This window comes from Lissotriton helveticus, chromosome 12, assembly GCF_964261635.1.
Source record: "Lissotriton helveticus chromosome 12, aLisHel1.1, whole genome shotgun sequence".
In the NCBI taxonomy this organism is placed as follows: domain Eukaryota; kingdom Metazoa; phylum Chordata; class Amphibia; order Caudata; family Salamandridae; genus Lissotriton; species Lissotriton helveticus.
Window position 1 is genome coordinate 759860496 of NC_136073.1, and position 18219 is coordinate 759878714.

At 44.5% G+C, this 18219-nt stretch overlaps 1 protein-coding gene across 1 annotated transcript in view; it reads right to left on the bottom strand.

Moving 5' to 3' along the window:
- The window catches only part of LOC144798124 (semaphorin-7A-like), a 207992-nt gene that overhangs the window by 90756 nt on the left and 99017 nt on the right, over positions 1–18219 (bottom strand). Inside the window, exons 6-7 of the mRNA XM_078668880.1 lie at positions 4908–5006; positions 3335–3428 (exon numbers count right to left, since the gene is read on the bottom strand). Coding sequence (XP_078525006.1) covers positions 3335–3428; positions 4908–5006 — 193 coding nt within the window. The remainder of the gene's footprint in view (positions 1–3334; positions 3429–4907; positions 5007–18219) is intronic.

Genomic DNA, 18219 nt, shown 5'->3' on the forward strand with positions numbered 1-18219 from the left:
CTATCTATCCATCTATATATATATATATATATATATATATATATATATATATATATATATATATATATATATATATATATATATATATATATATTATATATACACACACACACACAGACATAAACCGACTGTATATATGGAACACCATGTTCCATAATGCAACAAATTCAAACTTACCTGAGTAATCCAATCATCAAGCAGGACACTATTTAAATGCACAGAAAATCGAGGCTGTTTGTTTTGCTGTTTGTCAATCCTGTGAACAAGTGCAATGTAGCACGAAACGCGTCAGGAAAAAGTGATTTATTTCTGGATGTTAAAATGCTGGTGTGCTGCAATCAAATGAGCTTTGAAAAGTTTGTCTGCTACCGTGTGCATTTCCGAAGCTTGTGGGCACCTTGAAATACATATATAAATATCTATCTATCTATCTATCTATCTATCTATCTATCTATCTATCTATCTATCTATCTATCTATCTATCTATCTATCTATCTATCTATCTATCTATCTATCTATCTATCTATCTATCTATCTATCTATCTATCTATCTATCTATCTATCTATCTATCCATCTATCTATCTATATAATTCACTGAAAAAACCATAGGTTTCACAATCGTTATAGTTAGGAATTAGCTTTTTAAAAACCTTTGAAATTCACTGAAAAAAACATAGGTTTAACACTTGTTATAGTTAGGAATTAGCATTTAAAAAACCTTTCAAATTCACTGAAAAAACCATAGGTTTCACACCAGTTATAGTTAGCTGAACATTTTACTCATACAAAACCATTGAAATTCCCACGTTATAGTTAGTTGGACTCACAATAACTCGCGTGCCCACAATCCACTGCTGATGATATCACATATTACATCATTCATGACATGGTCAGTGACATCACTGATGACATCACTGATGACATCTCAAATGACATCACTGATGATATCACTGATGACATCTCAAGTGACAAGTGACAAATGCTTGTTGCAGGTCCGTGTTGGCGCCATTAGGTGCCACAAGGTACGGAAAGAAGAATCTGGCGCTGATGCAGGGTCAGTGTCAGCTACCGTTCCTATTGAATTCTTCAAAGCAGGATAGGCATTTTTACAGGACAGAGCACAAACCCACTTGGGCATTCATTTGAACTTTTTTATTTGCATGAAGTATTTGAGCATACCCACGGGGGAAGAATTTCGACGCACTACAAGCACCAGAAGGCCTTGCGAAAGGCCACGCCCATCGGAGCAGGTGCTATGAATATATGAGGTGCGCGATGAACTTTGCTCTTTGCTGTTGTGCCTGCCACTAATGAAAGGAACATTGTGGATTCCTGAAACGTGGTTGGCATTTCAAAGGCACTGGTGCTTGTATCCTGTTTATTGCCTGCTTGCAAGTTTTTAAATAAATACTCGGAACTACGTGACCTTCTGGTGGTTGAATTCCTTTGGGGCTAACCTGCGCTTGATGGATATATATATATATATATATATATATATATATATATATATATATATATATATATATATATATATATATAAATATATATATACAATTATCGCTCTTGTGGCGGCAGCGCTGGCTTTATTCGATTAAAACCACCTTGCACCAGCACTTTTGGGTCGACTCTTTGTTGCTGTGTTGCATGGTGTCCTTCAAGCGGCAAGTTTCATCATATATATATATATATATATATATATATATATATATCCAATTACCGCTCTTGGTGCTGAACCCACCATGCAGAGAAAACAGACGCTTTGTAATTCGATCAACTCACTGCTGGCTGCAGTGATTCATTATTTATTTGGTCATCAGCGCAAGAAAAACGGACAGGATGGCGCGTTTCGGCCAACAGGGTGGCCTTGCTCACATACCTGCCTTGCTGAACAAACTTGATTATATACACCTGTGACTTAGTCACGTGATTGCGAAAACTACAATTTTGAAGGAAAGTGAGAAAGCACTAACAGGTAAAAACTACATATATATATATATATATATATATATATATATATATATATATATATATATATATATATATATATATATATATATATATATATATATAAACACACACACACACCCTGGGTTTGTGGCTTTTCCCGCGTGCACCTAACCACCGGTGGTGCAGGGTAGAGTCGAACACCATGCACGCCTCCTGTATAACAGGTAAACATTTTCCTTCATAAATCTGAGAAAATACCGCACTTGAGTCTTCAGGAAATCACCATTTATTCACTGGCAGTTCTCTTTAACTGTTCCAGAAGACTCAAGTGCGGGATTTTCTCAGATTTATGGAAGAAAATGTTTACCTGATTATATATACAGACTGCCGTACTGAATCGGTTTGAGAAATATCAACACAATCATAAATGGCGACCTGGCAGAGCCCAAAGTTTGAGTTGGAGGCCTTTCGCCAGGCTGCCATTTTGATGTCACAGTATTTTCCTTAACTTACGTCCCTCTTAAAACAAAATTAACCCACCACAGTGTGGGCCTGCTCTAAAACCTCAGCTAATGCCAAGTCTTGGCTTCCGTCAAGAGGGAACCACTGCAGTTCCGTCTCATCTACAGTAGAGAGTGCTGAGGCCAAGTGGGTCAGTATTACCTTCTTCTAAGAAGTCAGCGCATGAAAGCGATGGTTATCTTCAACTGCGGTAGTATCGTTGTATCCACCACTGTGACCAAAGCTACCGTCTGCTCTAGGAACTTCGCCAACTGAATGTCATGGTTAGCAGCAAGATGCTGTTGTTGCTGTAACTACAGCAGCTTTAGAGGACATTGCAAACCAACTTCTCAGCCTTCCTCAGGCACTTCTTCGAAAGTTCAGAGTGAATCTGTGCCCTCAAGAGCTAGCTTGAGATTGTTACAAGAGTACTAGGGTACTATGGACTTAAAGAGGTGTTTACGTTCACGCAGTTTTACTTCTTTTGTGGTAGAGATGTTTACTGCAATTCTAAAGAACCCAACGTGCCTTCATAGAGGGATCTTTCAGTAAGAGATCCAACTTCAGACCAATAGAAATGGTTAATGGTGTGCTGCGGTAAAGGAATCAACGTTGAACCTGCAGAGATGTCAGCCTGCGTCAGTGGGAATAGTCTTGTGGCCGTACAGCTTTCCCACGAAAGATCAACATTTCTTGCAGAGACCAAGCTCTTACCGGCAGAGATGGTTCAGAGAGGCAGCAACCCCATACCTACAGAGACAGCTAATGACATACCACAAAATTTCCAAAATGATTATTGGCCAATGCAGAGGCCAACCCTGGGGCTGCACACGTTTTCCGTCGTACAGTAGGATAAACAAATATTTGAAGAGATCCAGCCCTTACCTACAGAGATGGTCACAGACGGGTCAGATGGCAAAGCTGGGACCATGTTTTCACCTTTGAAAGTCACGCCAGGGAGCACCTTGCCTTCATTTTTCTTGGAAACAAAGAAAATGGTTAAAAAGAGCTGAGTCTGGGGGAGGAACGCTCAAACTACACCAGAGATAGAGAACTGATAATTTGTACGGAAAAGGGAACAGAGTTGGACTAATAGTTGAGTGAGAGAGTGGGGGAATGTGAGGACTTGCAGGCAGAGTGAGTGAGTGAGTTCATATGTTAGTGCAGCATTCTGAGTCGATTATCATGTATGTCAAAGAGGACAGACTTGTCTGAGGTAAATCACTAATTAATAAAAGACTCTAATTGACTCATGCATTGTAAAGCCAGGGGCTAAGTTAAGAATGTATAACTGATTGGGCTTTTACAGACGAAAGATGCTCTGACAACTTTTAATTTTTGGCTCAGTAAAAGTCAAAGGCAACTTTATTGGAAGGATTTACGGATTCTCCCTAAAGGTTGTGTTTGAAGAGTGCCATCAACTTTAGAGGGAGATTTGATTGTTTTCCTCCAGGATTTTTGGAATAATAGCAGCAGATGGTGCAGCTTAACCCCTTCCATGCTGATGTCGGCCCTCGTCCGTCATGCAGCACGGTGGGCGTGTGCTGATGATGGCTGGGGGCCGTCATGAACCTGCCCTTTCATTAAAACGGCCGCACAGGCGCAGAATCGCGACAACGCCCAAGGGGTTAAAGCACAGTTGAAAAGAGCCAATATTTTTATCTGGATAAGATTTAAACAATTCCAAACAAGTTTAGTGGGTAATTTCAGGGTACACCCACACCAAGACATGATAGTAAACTTTTTGGGCTGTGGTGCACTGTAAAGTACATTGACCCAGTAAGTATAGATAAATTGGCTAAAATTTAAAAGTAGACTTGCATATGATGGTTTACAACCAAGGTCCATCAGGAGTAGTGGCATATGGGATATTTTGAAGCTCAAAAAGAATAAATTAAAATAAGGTTAGAATACAATTTTACTGAGTGGCTTTAAACTCCCGCTCCAGATTAATAAGGCATGATGTTGTAAATTGCGCATTTTAGGGTGCATTCAACACTTATGAAAACTGAGCAGAATCTAAAACCAACTTGGGATTCAGGAATAGCCAGTCACGTTATTTCAACATCGAATATGATTTAAGACATCTTTGGGTGCCTGTCATACCCTCATTAATTGCAAAGCAAGGGGGGGGGGGGGTTCAAGCATGTTGGTCCTTAAATGCTGGTATGCCCTATATACAATTACAAATATTTAAACGGGTATGCAGTTCTTGCTCCAATGATTTTTTGTGGAAACTTGGAGGCAATTTTGGCATTTTTTTGCGTATTGGGAAAGTAGCATTGAAAACAACTGGATAGAATTGATGCAGTGAGGTTCAATGGGTTGCCATACAGCAGTATCTGGTTTTGCTCTAAATGCTGGGGTTGACTGCCAGATTTTTGGGGTCTGACTAGTCCCCTAGGTGCCTAAACACCACAGCCCTTTGCCACCTGTTCTCATCCGTGCCTACACTTACCAGGAACCAACACTTGGGGGAGCCAGCATTGGTGCCACACAGGAGGGTGGATGTTCTGTTCAACCTCTGGATCACACGGATGAAGTTCTCACACTCTGCCTGCAGGGGGAAATAAAGAGCCATTTTGAACCGGAGATGGAGGACTGGTATTTGTAGTCTTGCAGTACTATTTTAAAAACAGGGCATGTACCAGAATGCAAAGCAAAGTGGCCTTTGCTTTACACGTGTGACATTAGACAACTTGATTTCTTCGCTTTTTCTTGGGTTGTGCTTTCTTTATGAATTAGAAGTCCATAGCATACAAAACACTGGACTTTTGCACATGCAGTCTTTTTTTGATACGTTTGATAGATGTGACAGCAGTGTAGGCCTTTGTCGGTGTTTGTGAGTGCTGCAAAGTAGGTCTTCAGTGCTTGTGATGGGTGTTAACAGTTAGTACTACTTCTCTGTCTATACTCGCCCTGGATTTGTAGATCGAAGTGCTGTCTGGTTTCAAAAGTCCTCTTGGGGACATTTTGAAGCTTCCCTGGGAATGCATTCCAACTATTGCTTACCATTGGCTTTGTGGTTCCTAACTCAGATTTGCTTGCTTTCTTTTTGCTGGCTTTATTTGTTTTTAGGTTGTCCGGTATGCCTGTGCCCTCCCAAAGAGCAAAGCCTGTTTATGGCCACTCCTTGTATTCTTCCACAAATATTCACTTGCTGTAAAAAGGCATTTACATTTTGTTCTTATCTTGTCACATTTGCTGTGCTTTCAGAGCCAGAGGACAAATGCCGGGCTCTGTTCTATGAGGAACCACAATGTTTACAATTCTTTCTCTGACTTCAAAGTGAGAGGATTTATGTGAGAACCTTGCTTGGTACTGGGAGGGGATGGTGGTGGGAGGCTGTGCGATGTTGTTTCTAGCACACAACAAAATGTAAATGTCTGTAAATGAAAGGCAAATATTTCAAAATATATGGGAATTAGGAAAGCACAAATGCAGCACATTTCTTTCAAATTCTAAAGTGTGGTATAAACAATACTTTAATGCGATAAAAAAAATCAATACACCAGGTGAAAAAAATCAGTACACCAGGTGAAGGGGTTTCCAAACATCATCGTTTTCGCGCTGTATAGTTTTATCAGTAAAACTGTATGTCTGTGCAAACGTAATGGTAATTTCCCCTCTACTCTGCTCACCTCCAAGTGATGCCCCTCCACTCTACAACACTCTACTCTATACCATTCCACTGTCACTACACTGTAATCCACTCCCCCACCAAGTGATGCCCCTCCACTCTTCTCCACTCTATGCCACAAAACTCTACTCCATTCTTCTTTTACTCTACGCCACTCTATATCACTCCACTCCGCTCCACGCCACTCCAGTCAATGCCATTCTGCCCTATGCCACTAACTTTCAGCCATGCTTCACAGCAGCCACGCTGGTGTATAACATGGCTAAAACACATTGGCAAAGCCAATAGCTCTTCCATAGGGGAGACCCATTGGCTTTGCCAATGCTTGTTAAGTTCTACAACTGTAGGGGTATATGTAAAAGGAGTTAATACCACCAGAACATCACTTTTATTTACATTCTGGTGGTGTTAACTCCTTCGCTTTAATTACTAGGCTGTGTTAAGCCACTTAACATGGCTTAACGCTGCCTTGTAAATAATGCCCCTATTCATGAAGCACTTAGCGTGAAAGGTGTGGGCAATGCGTGTTGCAGTGGGCGTTCTGCCGCAACACCCATTGCTTTTTGACATCACCCCATATATACAAGGTATGGAGCAGCGCCAAAAACACTGCAAGGGAATACCTGGTCTTAAGTAGGCGATACGAAGAGAATTGTTTTATTTCTACTCGTATTTTGCTCTTTCCACGTGTGCTGCATTCTGCAGCACACATAGACAGAGCAATTCGCCTGTAATGAATGTTTATGTTCAGGAAGGTGCCCCTTCCTGCACAGTCACTCAAGCAAAATGGCGCTAGGGTGCCTACGATGGCGCTATGCACCTTTTTTTAGCACCAGCGCTAGTGGTAACGCAGTGGTGCCAGTAGCGGCTCGTGGAGGGAGTGCTGCGGCGGGGCAGGGGAGGAGAAGAGTGGGGCGGGGGGTACTAAACTACGGAATACGGCAGAACAGAGGTAAGTAAACAAATAAATAAAACAAATTTTGTTGCGCGCGCTGCATCGCATTTGGCAATGCAGTATGCGCAAGGAAATTCATTTTATTTATTTATTTGTTTTCTTACCTCCCTTTGGACGTATTCCGTAGTTTACTACCCCCACCCTGCTTAGTCTCCTGTCCCGCCCTACCGCCCCGCAGCACTCCCTCCACGAGCCGCTACTGAGTGGTGCACCACATTCTTGTGAAAACAGTGCATCCCTGCATTTTGAAACTGTTGGAGCGAGGCGTTACCAATTTTAAAGTATCACCGCACTCCGATGTTTCTTGTAAATATGCTCCATAGTCACTCTAGCTGCTTGAGCAGCTAGCAAAAGGATGTTTATTCAAAGCTAACTTTTGCAATGTGAAGATTTCTGCTGCAGTTTTGTCATTGGTTTACAGCCTTGTCATTCGGAGAGAAAGCAGAGCGTTAGCAGGTGTATTAACATTTCGAAGGTTTTCAAAAACCTGTTGAATTGCTTTTCTTCAGGCTGAGTAGCTTGAAAGCATCAAATGATTTCCTAAATGATAATTTTACCTGTTTTTTTAATCTTTATTTTACCTGTTCGACTTTTCGATATTCACTGTTATATTTACTTTTCTTTTTCTTGTTTTCATTTCTAATTTTGGACATTAACGCTGTACATTATCGTTCCTGTCTTTTATGTGTGCACAGCGCCTCTGCATCCCCCGAAGATTGCCGAGAACAATATTCGTTTTACAAAAACACAGAAGTAAATAATACCGGAATAAACACTGATTTGTATTTGCAGAGCTGGGTTCGGGTCCCTGTACTCTGCAGAGAGGGCTGGATGTTAGGGCGACACACACAGGCGGGGTTGTGTGGGGAGCGTTCCGGTGGAAAAGAAGTGCTTCCGGAAGGGTCTCCTGTGACAGCTGTTTATGAGACCTCCGTTGTAGAATAAAGGGTTTCTTGCAGGTCCGGAGGACTGAGAAACATTGCTAAAGGTGAGTATATTCCAGTACTCTAATAGCCCTACAAAATGCTGTTTATCAACATTTGGGAGCATGCGCAGGGCTGTCTGAGACTCTCAGTATGGGAATAGCGGGGAGGGCTGCAGCTCGATATAGACATGCATAGGCAGAACTAAGTTGGTGTCTAATAACGTTGCAGCGTATGGTGGATTTAGGCAAGTTCTACACACCAGCAGATAAGCGCGACAGAGATACGGATGAGGTCTGCTAGTGCAGTTCCTAACTGGAAACATCAGGGGGTGCTACAAGACTGTGATGCCTTGAAATCCGTGCGCCTGAAAAAAGAGAAAGAAGGAGCGAATAATACAACATTTACCTTTCCCCCAGAACTAGGACTGAATATTGCAGGTCTAGATGGAAGCGCATTACCAGCAGCAGCGGCGAAAGTGCACTAAACAAGTATTGGCAAAACCAATAGGTCTGGCCTTTGAAAATGTTGACTCTGCCATTGCCTTTTGCTCCTGCTATACAGCATGGACATTGCCGAGTTTGGCAATGATTTATTTATTTATTTTTATTTATTTTGACAGTTTTGTATAGCGTGAACAAGACCCTTGAGGGTATCAGAGCGCTTTACAGTGCAGATATATCGACATAAAAACGTAAAAATACAATGAATTAGGTGAATAAAGTAATGGTAATCATTAGAGATCAGCAAATATTTACGAGAGAGTATAAATGATTCAGGTGAATTTGGCCAGGAGAATCGATTTAACTTCTTTTTTGAAAAAAGCTGCGGATGGATTAAGTCTAATTTCTGGGGGCAAGTGTATATAGCAGCACAGCTAAAACTAATAATAATAAAAGACTACAATGCATCCGGTGCTAATGCACTTTTATAAAATATAAAACGCTCATTAGCCCTGGCTGTGTCCCACAGTGTAAAAAAAAATCATTTTACCTACACTGCAAAGCATCCACGCTGCTGTAAAGCATGGCTATAAAACATTGCCAAAGCCAATAGTTATAGTTATGCTCTGCAAGCAGCAGCAGTAACCATTCACATAGTGTAAGTTACCTAGGCTCAGCAGTTTACACTTCTGTTGGGGCTTATTTACAAGCCCCTTGTGCCACAGGTGTGTCACTTATAAATGGGCAAAAAGTGACATACCGGTGGTGCAAGGGGTTTGTAAATTAGCCCCCGAATGTGCAGGCTGCAGACCTTGGGAAAACACACATACAGTGCCACCATGTTTCACCTGATATCAGCTATTTTCACCAGGGGCGGCTCTAGGCTCATGGCGGCCCCAGGGAGCGTAGGTAAGGGGCCCTGGAAGAGGGGGTCCGGGCGAGGCGGAGCGCGGAGGCCAGTGAAGAGGGGTGGTGGGGGGTCAGGGTGTTTGGAAGTGGGACAGAGCCGGAGGCCACCAAATCCCTGCCAGGGCCCGCCACGCAAATATGTATCCATCCTCAGAGGATTATTATATTAAGGATATATATTGGTGTGGTGGCCCCTGGGGTTTGGCGGCCCTGTGCAGGTGCACAGCTTGCACATGCCTAAGGCCGTCCCTGTTTTCACACTGTCTCCCAGGCAAAAACCGATGTCACGCTTTGAGAGGAGGTGAGTTCAAAACCCCTGCACAGAATGCGCGTTCAGTTTCTGTGGGGAGGCTCTGGAGAGCCAGCGCCCATCACCTGGGCCATGGACAGCGGCACCAGATCACTTTGTTAGCATTTCTGTGGTGGGGACCGTGCTTGAAGCGGTGCAAGACACTCCGGGTCCCAGACCTGGCAGCAATTAAAAGTAACCTGCCCGCCAAACTCTAAATAAGGCTCTTATTTTGAAATGGGTCCCTACTGGATCCTCTCTTTAGGAAAACCATTGCTCAATTTCTCGGTAATCTTAAAAGGACTCAGGGGCGGCTCTAGGCTCATGGCAGCCCTGGGCAGGGAGAGTAGGTAGGGGGCCCCGGAAGAGGGGGTCCGGGCGGGGCGGCCCCTGGCCGGGATTTGGCGGCCTCCCTAAGGGTGTTTGGAAGTGGAACAGAGCCGGAGGCCACCAAATCCCTGCATGGAGCCACCACGCAAATATGTATCCATCCTCAGAGGATTATTATATTAAGGATATATATTGGTGTGGTGGCCCCTGGGTTTTGGCAGCCCTGTGCAGGTGCACAGCTTGCACATGCCTAAGGCCGCCCCTGAAGGACTGCAAAAAGCGATTATGGTAATCCATGTCCGAGAGGTAGCTCCTGTTTAAAGTTTTCATATTTTCCTGCTAAGATTTTTTCTTTTTTCCAGGATATTGTTTTTCTGTAGTGTTTCCATGCAGCACGTTAATATTGTATTGCGCGTTCTGTGCAGTGGCTCATCCGTAGGTGTCTGTGCGAGCTCAGGTTTCTATATTTTGTAAATATTATTTATAAAATGTTACATCTCAACAGATCCAGGTGTATAAAAAACTTAAATAACCTAAATGATGGCAGGCTTAAGACAGGGACAAGACAGTAGTAGTGAAATAACTTAAAGACGGCACCATGAGCAACGACAATAGCAACAATATACCCAGCAAATGTAGGCTACCGTCATTCAAAAGGGGCATAAAGGCCCATAGAAGTGAAATATACAAAAATACATAAATAGAGGAATAAATTCCCCCTGTGCAGAAATACCCACCCTGTACTAATCCCAGGATCCTCCACTCACATCAAGGGTGTATAAACAAAGCTACGAAGCAGAGCGAGGTTAGGATCACTAAGGGGAGTCAGCCAAGTGAGACTCAACTCACCAGTGTCCGAGGCCATTGCGGAGCCTCCAGAAAGGGTGTCATTTCCAAGCACCTGGGCCCCTTGGTCCATTCGGGGCAGAACGACAAGATGGCTTCCCATGCAGGTAGATCTGCACCTCTTGAACCCCCGAGCCTCCTCCCTGCTGATCGCCTCTCTTTCGCAATCTGCCCACTTTGTCAACTCAAACCACCAGCGGTAGACGTCAGGACTCAGAACAGACTTCTAACTCATGGTGAACTGCCTGTGGGCAAGAATCAAGGCCAGACCCAGGAAGCTTTCAGTAGCCTTCCAAGCCCGCGAGCATTCATGGAGGCCTAGTAAGCAAAGTGAAGGACTCAGAGGAAAGTCTCTATCTGTGGCCTCCTGGACCACCTGGAGGACCGTTGACCAATAGGGTGATAAGAGCGGGCAAGATCAAACCATGTGGAACACAAGCCGACACTGCAGCCGGGAACATAGTATGAATGTTTTGAGAAGTCAGATAGACCCGATGGAGATAAAAGAACTGAATACATTTAAAGCGGGCATATAAAACTAGCTTCTAGTATCTTACTCCATGAAGGATCAGGGATAGGCATCCTGAGGTCCGCCTACCAATGTAGCCAGAGGGTCAGAGAGCCGGGTGCGCCCCCTCCAACAAAGCCCTATAACTTGAATGCTTTTGTTAGGTCCGTAATAAGAAAGAGATGATGCGGGCAGTCATACTCCATAGGTTAAGCTATGCCGGCACCACACCACTCCCGTATCTTGCATGTCAGGGAACCATGTAGTAAGAAATGGCCTACTGGGACATCACGGGACTCCCTGAGGTCTGAAAAAGGACACAATTCTCCCCCTTGCAAAAAGATCACCTAGGACATTAATCCCTGCCGCTAGCCACTCGTGTAGACCCAACCACCACCCAGGCAACCCCAAAGCTTAATTACTAGAAAAGGAACCTTACTGGAGTACGGGGTTAGTGTATGAGTCCACCGTAGGGCACAAGCCCAAACATAACATCCAGTTCTAATCCAGATATTGTCCGCACTTTGGAAGATGGTGTTGGCATCAGTAGAAAACCCAAGAGGCAATCCTTGGAGGGAGAGCCACACTCAGCCACACCCACACCCTCCCTTAGAAAGGCCCACCACCACACCACCCACTGCAGCTGCGCCGCTAACTAATATAATTCCAAGTCGGGAGACGCAAGGGCCCCTTCAGTCAAGGGCAAGGGCAACCTCCAGAGCGCAACACAGTCATGTGCAGTGCCCCAGTAAAGCGAGAGTAATAGACCATCGAGCTGCTGAAATAATTGTTACGGCAACTCTAACTGGAGTGCTGCGGACAGATGTAGAAGATGCAGCAACACAATAATTTTGGAAATGGCCACGCGGACATTGACCAAGAAAGTTAAAATAGTTCAGAAAGCAATGGATCAACAAAGCCCAGCCAACCCACCACCGAAGTTCCCCTCATTAAAGAATTCAGGGGAGTGGTAGACAGCCACTCCACTGTACAATCCCACCTCCACGTTGGGCCATAGGGATAGGACCTAGCTCAGGGGCAACACCCCTCAAGGGATAAACACAGAACTTGGTCCAATTGACCTCAATACCCAAAAGAGTCCAGAAGTTTGATAGTCCTGCCACTGCCTCACAGAGGTCGATATTTCTCCCCCTAAGATACAATAACATGTCATCCGTGTATAGAGAGAGATAAGTGCAGTTAGAGTCAATGCTCAGTCCCTAATAGTGTAGAACCTGATGACCCGTGCAGGCAAACGGGCTCCATGGCCAAAGCAAACAACAGAGGTGAAAGGGGGCAACCCTGACTAGTCCCCCACTCCACTGCAAAGACCTCCGATATCAAAGTGCCAGTCCAGATCCTGGCCAGTGTAAAGAAGCTTTGTCCATTTGACGAACGGCAAACCCAAGCCCATGCTAAGCATAGTAGCATACAGGAATTCCCAGCGGAGTGAGTAAAACGCCTTCCGAATGTTGATGGCAATAACGAAGACCTCCGGTGGGAGGTTACCCCTACGATCTGTGGCCAGGATCAATTCCCGGATATGAGGCATAGTGCTACGCTTAGGAAGAAAGCCCATTTGAATCGGATGAACTAAAGAGCACATATGAGGGAGATACCGTGTTGTCAACATTTTACTTAAGATTTTGTAATCTGCATTAAGAATAGTTATGGGTGATAAGAATCAATAAGAAAAGAGTCCTTTTCTTTTTTGATGGAAGGACACAACAACTGCCCCCCTTAGCGAGGGTGAAAGCTGACCATGTTGCCGGGGGTCATTGAAAAGCGCCACTAGTCTAGGAGCTAGGTCCGACATGAATAGAATTCTATTGAAAACCCATTGAGGCCAGGCACCTTACCTCTCGTCATCTCCTTGATTGCTCCCCACACCTCCTGCATGGTAATATCCACACCCAGTTAATCCATCATCGTTGAATCAAGAGACAGGAGAGAAGCATCCGCAACATAGCTCAACAAGTCCCCCTCAGCACTCACACCCCAAAGGAATACAGCTCACGGTAGTGCTACAGAAACACTACATTGATCTCCTCCTGAGTAAATACATCACACTTGAAGGATCATGTAACTGAAGTGTAGAGCAACCTCTCTCACATCCCACAAAAAGCCATGTCAGCATCCTGCCTGACTTATCCTGCTCAGCATGGGTCCTATCCACATACGCCTTATAATCAAAATAGCAAAGGCGTTTCACAAGTTCAAACAACCTCTACCGCTCTTCCAGCAAGCATCCCCTATCATCCAGAGTCCCTTTCAGCCCACCTAGAAGACCATCCTACACCGCCTCCTGCCATTAGATAGCCAACAGAGGTTGAGTGCAAACACCCATTCTGCTAGAAATACAATACCCCTGGATCACCACCATCATAGCCTCCTACTCCATCTCCACAGATGAACCAAACCAGTTTTATCTTTCCAGTACTAAGAAATGTGCTCCCCCAATAAAGCTCAGAAGGGTTGATCATCCAAAAGTACTGGATCAAAGCACCAGGTCAGCACCCAAGGCCTAGGCGAGAACCATTGGAACGTCCTCAGCACATGAACATGATCAGAATACATTTTTGATAAGTATTCGAGCCCTACCACTTGACAATAAAGTGTCCTACACATATAAAGACAGTCAAGTCTAACCTCGAGATAATGTAGTCCAAAGTGGTAGGAATACACCCAAGCCTCCTGGTGATGAATCCACCAACAATCTATTAAATCCCACTGTCCAGACCACGAACAGGACGCTGCAGCCAGCCTGCCCATGGGTGTACCATCTAAAGGCAAATGAGAATGATCCAGATGTAGATTCTCCACACTATTAAAATGGCCCACGCCAACCTCCAGTAGGGGACTATAAGTGGAAGCAGGGGCGCCAAGCTAGTAAGTAATGTTAACTGATCCACGTTCGGTGCATATACATTTAAGAAGGCAACATCCCTGCCATTGAGATTCACCAACGCTAAGGCATAATGACCCTCCAGGTCTGTGACTGCCCTATGCAAACCGAAAGGGACCCCAGGCCTTATCCAAATAAGAGCACCCCACGAAAAGGCAGAATAAGAAGAGGCCCCGCCAGCGTCTCCGAAGGGTGCGGCCCTTCATCTCCGTGAGGTGGGTCTCCAGGAGAAAAGCAAAATGGATCCTGCGCTTGAAGTAAGACAACACATTATAACGCTTAAAGAAGTAAGAGAGGCCCGGCACATTCCATGTAAGCAAATTAATTTGTGTAGCCATGGGTAGTTAAGCAGAAAGAAAAAGAACTGCCCAAAAACCCACGTGCCAAAAAGCTTCCCAGAACCAGGCAGTCCACTGTACCAAACACACATCGCCACAGCCTCACATGTACCACAGCCGACAAACTAACACATACCCACAACAAAACCCAAAACACCTTCCCAACAGGTCCCACAACGGCCCCCCAAGGACTGGGACATGCAACCATCCCATCCAAACAAACCAACACACAGGTCCCAAAGAGACACCAACAAAGAGCCCAGAGGCTAACTAGTTCCATAATGGAAGAGTATACATGGAGAGGGTGCAACCAGCAAGGAGTGGAAAAAACACTCAAGTAAGACAATATGGCAATAGAATGCATCTTGCAAGATCCCCCTCCCACCCACCTGGACCCCCCAAACCCTTGATGTGGAAGCATTGAAGGTAAACATTAATAAACAGCCAACAACCCATCTTACCCTGTGAACACTGTATAAAAGCAAGCCAAAACACCCAATCAAAAGCCCATTAAAGCACATCAAACCAATTTGTCCACAGACGAGTCATCCCAGACAGAATGTCTTCCAAATGTATCTGAAGCAGAGGAGCGGCTCACTGGAGATGGGCACACAGGCTCCCTGCCAGATCCCAGAGTTGGAGCAATGTCAACGACCCTCGATTGTTCCACTGCCACCCGCGTCTTAGAAGGTCGTGTTGCCCTTCGCCTCAGGGAACATTAGCTCTTGGGGTGCAAACAGAGCTTAGGCACAGACGTCTCTGGTCGCACCATTCCCTTGTCATAAAGTTCAAACCAATACCAAGACACAGATGGATCTGTGAAAAACTTCTCATTATCCTCTGACTGGACACGCAGACAAGCAGGGAAGAGCAAGGAGTACAGCAGCTCCATATCTCACAGCTTTTTCCTCACCACCATGAAGGATGTATTCTATAAATAAATATATCCTGAGCTAAACAACAGTGTATCAAAATAGATGAGTAAATTCCAAAAGATGAGTAATCTTCAAATCTTCCGTTTATTAATTCCGTCTTTCTTCTTAAACACACTAGCCGCCAACACGTGTTTCGTCTTGGTATAATCAACCTTAGACTTCTTCAGGGCTATGATTCGAATAAAGCAGAACTCTCCCTTGTTCATGAGAGCATATAAGCGTAAAATTTATTCCACGAAGGCTCCTAATTCCAGTATGAGTAACGTGATTTCCAGTGTAAAATCTTCATCAGTTGGCCTCCGAGTATCTATCCTTATGAGTTGAGAGAAGATCGTACGAAGATTGTGTACCGTGGATACACCGTTGCAGATACCCATTACCAGTTCAAGGTCCTTCATTTTGGACTCAAGTCCACTCGGATTTCCACAAAATGTCTTGCCCCGGTAGCAGCCACACCTCACAATCAAGGTCATCAGTTATTCCCTTAGCTAGATGTCTGGCTGCTAAAAGCCTCAACACCGCAACAAGCCTCCAGGGCTTTCACGTCCTGTCTTTCACTTTTTCTCTCGCTAGGCCTCACAGTAAATTACCCAAAATCCTCATCCATCCCAAGTCAGACTAGGATATTTTTGGGTGCCAACCTTGATACCATCAGAAACAAGGCTTTTCTGTCACAAGACAGATAACAAAGGTTGTCAAACCTGGCCCTAAAGATCTCACAAAGAAGGTCTGTTCAGTGTGGCTGTTCAAGTTGCTCCTCAGCATGATCTCCTCTGCAATAAACCTTGTCCCCCTGACACAGTTGAAAATGCAGCCATTGCAGGAGGAGCTCCAGTTGTAATGGGTCCAATCAACCGGCTCCTTTGAAGATTTGATCAGCATTACCTCAAAGATGCTGGAGATACTAGCATGTTGGTCACAACAATTTCATCTCTCACAAGACCTCACATTCCTGACTTCGATCCCATATTACATCATCACCGCCGATGCCTCCATGGAAGGCTGTGGCGGCTATTTGAAGGACCTGCATATTCAAGGGAAATGGCTTGCCCTCCAGAAGTCGATGCACATCAGTCGTCTAGAGCTTAAGGCTATTTTTCTTTCTCTCCAGTCCTTTTTTCCACGTATAGCAAAAGCCTCCGTGCTGGTCCGTCCCGAAAATATGACCAGCATGATTTACATCAACAAGAAAGGGGGGACAAAGTCATTGACTCTCTCTCAAAGAGTCTCAAGACATTTGGAATTGGCTGGAGGCCCACAACAAAACTATGCAAGACAAGTACGTGTTAGGAGTAAACAACACCTTAGTGGACACTCTCAGCAGAACCACAGCTAGCTTCCCCAATTAATATGAGACTTTTGTACCAGTAAGCCTTGTGCATTGTGCACAGGACTTTGAACTTTTTTCCTACACAAACTGAAAGCAATATGAGTGCTTTTAAGGCCGGCTTCATTTCATCATACTGTGTATAGACCCACTGCGGTCGCTTGGTTCTCAAGCCTTCATAGCAGGCCACATGAGTTTCTTTGGGAGCCTAGTGTAAACAAAGTTCCAGCAGTGTACATGGCCCATCACATGGGTTCTCACCAGCATCACTTCGTGGTCAGTCCAGAAGAGGGAGAACATCACGGTGGCGCATTGGAAGGTGATGGTGCTAGTTTGGTGGGCAACTCAAATGACAGTGAGGTGGATGTATGACATTCCTTTAACAACAAAACTGTCTTGGAGCCATTGAGGCGATGTAAACTTCCGAGCCTCCCACAAGAATACGTGGTCCACATAGGTGGGGTTGCCGGTCTCATTCTCCGGCTTTATTTCTAGATGAAAGTGGGTTTGAGTATTGTACAGACAGGTTTAAGGTTCACATCCTCAGCTCTGAGGTGAGGTGCATTAAAGAACTTCACAAAATAAAATGATGGACGGAGTGCTGAAACTTTTCAAACACTCACCCCCACTCTCTCTTGTGCATTCAAGAACTTCATGGTTATGCATTTTGAGTACTGTGCCCAAAGAGATTAATTTACAGAGGCTAACCGGCTTACTTGGTTCAACTTTGAATGCTCGGCCCTAGCAGCAAGCAACATTCCTCAGAGAAAATCTGGATGATATTGTGAGTGACGAAGCAACCTTACAACCACGAAGGTAAGAATTTAAAGGTCCATACCAACTTCACGGATGACAAAAATACCATTAGAAAATAGAGAAAAACAAAAAAGGCAGAAAATTAGAAAACCTGCAATACTGGAAAGGTCTCCACATGGAAGTCATAGGTAGCAAGAAACCCTATTTAAGGTGACTTGGGGGAAAGTGCGACAGTCAGCAGGTCCAGGCATTTTTGGGCAATTGAGGATTTTGTCTTCTAAACTGAAAACATTGCATTCACGTCAGCCCCAGTGGGTTAAATGAAGGGTCTGTGGCCATCAAACTATTGTCAGATTTGGTTCCAGGTGATTTGCAGTCTCAATACAACAGGTCTGCTGAAAGAAGAAGCCTCTTAAGGTGGAAGTTTTATTGGTCACCATCGATGTAGTAATCAATGAAATAGCACTTGGTCCAGATACACCTGGTTCAGAGATTTGTAGATTAGGCTTGGCAGATGCAGAGCAAAGGTCAGACCTGGCAAATATACCACTTGAGCCAACAGCACAGAGTAGGTTGGACTGGTCCAGTTCTATGCTGAAGGCTCCAGTGACCTTTTTGCCAGATCCCAGTTCTTGTGTAGTGCTTTCTACCTGGCCCCAAGAATTC